The 3,902-nt window shown below is 33.0% G+C and overlaps 1 protein-coding gene across 1 annotated transcript; it reads right to left on the bottom strand.

Annotated features, from left to right (window-relative positions):
- Positions 1-214: 214 nt before the first annotated feature.
- LOC142526938 (ubiquitin C-terminal hydrolase 12) lies at positions 215-2,702 on the bottom strand. Its single transcript, XM_075631621.1, has 6 exons — positions 2,550-2,702; positions 2,316-2,448; positions 2,074-2,243; positions 1,471-1,762; positions 1,157-1,324; positions 215-537 (listed from the first exon to the last, which is right to left on the bottom strand). Exons 1-5 carry the CDS (start codon positions 2,572-2,574, stop codon positions 1,159-1,161), a joined length of 786 nt encoding a protein of 261 aa, XP_075487736.1. The 5' UTR covers positions 2,575-2,702; the 3' UTR covers positions 215-537; positions 1,157-1,158.
- Positions 2,703-3,902: the final 1,200 nt, after the last annotated feature.

Below are 3,902 nucleotides of genomic sequence, written 5' to 3'. Positions count from 1 at the left end.
AAGATATGTTCATAGAGATTTACATCAATGACAATCTCTATTTAAAATCCGAAATAGTTGGAGCCGACATTATATACGCAAAGATAAACTATTCTAAAACATCATATGAAACGTCCAAAGAACATTGTGAATGTAATCTTTTTAAAATTTCCGTTACTCAATTGTTACCTAAAAAGAGTGCTCCAACAGATTTTAATTCTGCCTTTGCTTCACACTTAGAATATAACCATGGTGGCGTTCAAATATGAAATTGCTCACACATTTCAGAATCATTTATATATAAATACACATGTCAAAGCTATTATTGTATAATTTCATAAATATATATTATGATGTCTCTAATTAAATGGAGTACTAGGATTCTAGTTAAATTAAGTACTTCTCATAGAGGTTTAGCAATTCCATGGACAGTGAGCTCAGCATCCACAAGACATACGTTTTTCACCAACAACCCAACACTTGATTGAGAGAAATAAGCATGCGACACGAATCTTGGCCACCCACATGTTGTGTTTGATGCGCTGAACCAATAATTAGCTGCAGCATATATATATTACACAGAAATATTTGAGTCGAGAGCATCAACACCGGATAGTTTATTCTTTGAGATCAGAATCGTGACGTGTCATCGAAAAATGATGATAAAATTGAAAAAAAGTGCAATTTAGTAAACTAAGACCATGATTTGATCGATAATAGAAACAAAAATTTAAAACATGTGATTTACATTATTAAAAATGTGATTTTTACTTTATGTATGATCTGCCAAAAAAGTAGTTTGATTTTTAAATTCTAGATGTTTTTACAAGAAAATAACTGATTTAGTCATCTAAATTGTCATTATTTTTGTTATTGTTCTCTAATATGTCAAAGTTGGGGTTTTAGCCTTGTAACATTGCTTTTTGTTAGTTTTAGTCATATTTCGCGTAATGCTGACTTTCCGAATGTCACATCATCATTTTTTGTTATGTCATTGCTCCGGTAAAATAGAACAAAAAACCAAATTTGAAAATTAAGACCAATTTTGATAAGTTAGAGTAGGAAAAAAGAAAATAGGGTCTTTACAAGTTATATTTGGCAATTTTCCCTGTTTTCAATCCCCGACGTAATTAAATATTAGACAAAGGCATGTGCGAAAACGTTACGAGTGTTTTACCTTTACCGAAGTAATGGATTGCCCGAGATTTGGTCAAGGATGCGTAGCGTAAAGTCCGCATATATTTTAGAAGTAGGAGTCAAGTTTTCTGGTTCAGCCAAAGTCAAATAAAGAGACATATAACTTCCGGTACCACTGCCTTTTCCTTTCGGGTAGAGCTGTATCTTCCTGCATAGATTAATGGAGAATAAAAATACGATGAATAAAAGATTGAGAATAAAAATACCTCCGGTGCCACTGCCTTTTCCAAATTCAATCGGGCTTGCCCTTTGCCAAAAAGTTATTGAATAAATTGATCCCCAAGAAATGCATACCATTTTTTGTCAGCTGCAATGAACACTTGGGAGTCTATGCATTCTTCTTTTAAACCGGAGTAATTTTCTATTCTCCATGTGTTTTTATATCCAACTGCATCCTTTATCATGGATAAACACTCCCCTTTTCCCGTGTGCTTTTCTTGACGGATGTAAACCTCGGCCCCAAATATTGAAGTGTCGTTGGCCAGGTACCCGTTCTCAGGATCCTTGAAGGTGTCTTGAGATATAAATTTATCGTAGCCCCATTCGAGCTTCATTCCATGAAAGCGTCTCCCCCTTTCTTTTGCATCTAGAGAGTCAAAAGCAAGAATTCATGGATTTTTGATCATGTATGGTATTGAATATGGTGTCGGGGAGACATGCACAAGGATGATTTGGAAAGTTTAAGCTGCTGTATTATAGTTTTTTGTATGACGTACAGAAAATCTTTAATCTTATAATTATCATTAGAGTGAAAGTCATGTGTCCGATTTTCATGTGCCGAAAATGTAGATAGTAGCCCTGATAGACAAAACAATTAAAATGTGATGCTTGAATTAATATATGATTCGAAAGATATATGTTGTATGGTTATACCCAACTGTAAAAATGGATTAATACCTTGAAGAATCAAATAATTATCCTTGTTCTGATCAAGAATATACAACCGGAAAGTTGCTCGGATTTCCCAACCCGGACAAAGAGAATCTACTTCAACAATCTCCAAGTAAAAGGAGATATGTTCTGTAATTCCTTTGTTTTTGTTTCCATTTGGGTGAATTGCCAACTTCCTGCATGCAATCACGTACATATTAAAATTTGATTTGTTAAGAGGGCAGTCTATTAGGATATAGTTATATTACCATTTGTAGCCTCCAGCTTGGAAATGACTTGATGTATACTTGTCGATATTATTCTTTGAGAGTTGGGAAAACATATAAATCTTAGTTATGTAATGAGTTGGTGGCACATCTGAAACCATTCTTGAAACAACGCCTACAAGAAGTATAAATCAAGAAAGATTGAACGAAAGAAGCGTAATAGCTATGTGATTTATTCATTGAAAATCGTTCGAGAAAAGGGAAGAGATGACATACCATCTTGATCAAGATCTGATGCCATTTGAACTTTGAAATACCAGATTGAATTGAAAGATAGATTTATGTGCGGTAGTTCTCGAATTCATTCCCGGGGATTGAGGGTTTTAATTGAATGGAAGAGAAATTCATCCTTTACTTGCATATGCTTGTTTTTCTTGGCAGAATGGAAGCAAAGTATCATTTGGTGAAGATACTGTGGGTAACAGCTACTTGGAAGGCAATGCAATGCATTTATTCTCCCGGCTAAGAATTTTTTGAAATAACTAATCATTAAATATATTAATTTTATAAATATAAATTTGAAATGTCTCTCTCTAACTTTTGACTTTGAAATCCTACTAAATTTTTTTATTTTTTAAAAATCAATTTTCGAAATTCACCATTAAAATAACTTAAAATTTCCATAAATCAAAATAATTTAACATTTAAAATTCCAAGTGCATAAAAAAATTCTTGAATCGTCAATTAACAAAATTCAACTCAAACGTTTAACATTATCAAACTAACTTCAAAATAAAGCATAAAAATCTCTAATAAAATCATTAACAAAAATCTTTAATCTTTTAGCTATCAAGCTAATGCGGAAAAATAACGGCCCTCGAGACTGTATTGCGGGACTCGGTCCACTCAAGCGTTAGTGTCACCCTCAATAATATCATCACTTGCAGTATTCAAATCTACTGAGTCTAATGATTAAGCACGTTCTAAATATGAGTAACAAATAATATTTATACAAGCACATGCATTGAAAATCATACATTTATTTAAAATAAATTTGTAAGCATAAATAGATCGTAAATCGGCAAATCGTAAAACTTTCAATCATTTATCATTTTGAGTGAAGTTTGATTCTTAAAACTGACTAGCCTTTTATCATCTGGTCGACTGATCAGTCTTAGCTCACCATTACACATGGGGACGGGCACTAGGCACCGACGTAAAATGGAAATACGATCATTGGCCTTCATCTGGGGCCTTGTCCCATAAACGGGCTCTCTCCCTCACGATATTTCCAAAAATCATATATCATATCCTCTTTGTCACAATCAATTCACATCCTTCAAAATAGTTTTCCTTTTAAAATTATAAAATATTATGACTTTCCAAAAATAGTATTTTACAGTAAAAATTGCGTAGCTTAGCCATAAATCGTAAAATATCATATTTTCATCAAAATCATTGTAATATATCATTCAACATGCGTTATGACCCTTGGGGACACTGCCAGCCCTTTTTCGTACTACTTAGGTGTAAAATGACTATTTTGCCCTTAGACGTAAAATTTCCCGCTTTTGACTTTTTCTTACTTCCATTAACTCTAGACCATCCCAAATAATTATTTAAACTTAA

This window comes from Primulina tabacum, chromosome 15 (genome assembly GCF_025594145.1).
Source record: "Primulina tabacum isolate GXHZ01 chromosome 15, ASM2559414v2, whole genome shotgun sequence".
Lineage (NCBI taxonomy): Eukaryota > Viridiplantae > Streptophyta > Magnoliopsida > Lamiales > Gesneriaceae > Primulina > Primulina tabacum.
The sequence above is the reverse complement of the archived record's forward strand: the minus strand, read 5'-3'. Positions and strand labels throughout refer to the sequence as shown.

Coding starts and splice junctions, on each gene's coding strand:
- LOC142526938 (XM_075631621.1), bottom strand. CDS start 2,574: ATGGCATCAGATCTTGATCAAGATG. Junction 2,244..2,315: donor CAAGCTGGAGGCTACAAATG/GTAATATAACTA, acceptor GATTGCATGCAG/GAAGTTGGCAATTCACCCAA. Junction 1,763..2,073: donor TAATTATTTGATTCTTCAAG/GTATTAATCCAT, acceptor TTGACTCTCTAG/ATGCAAAAGAAAGGGGGAGA.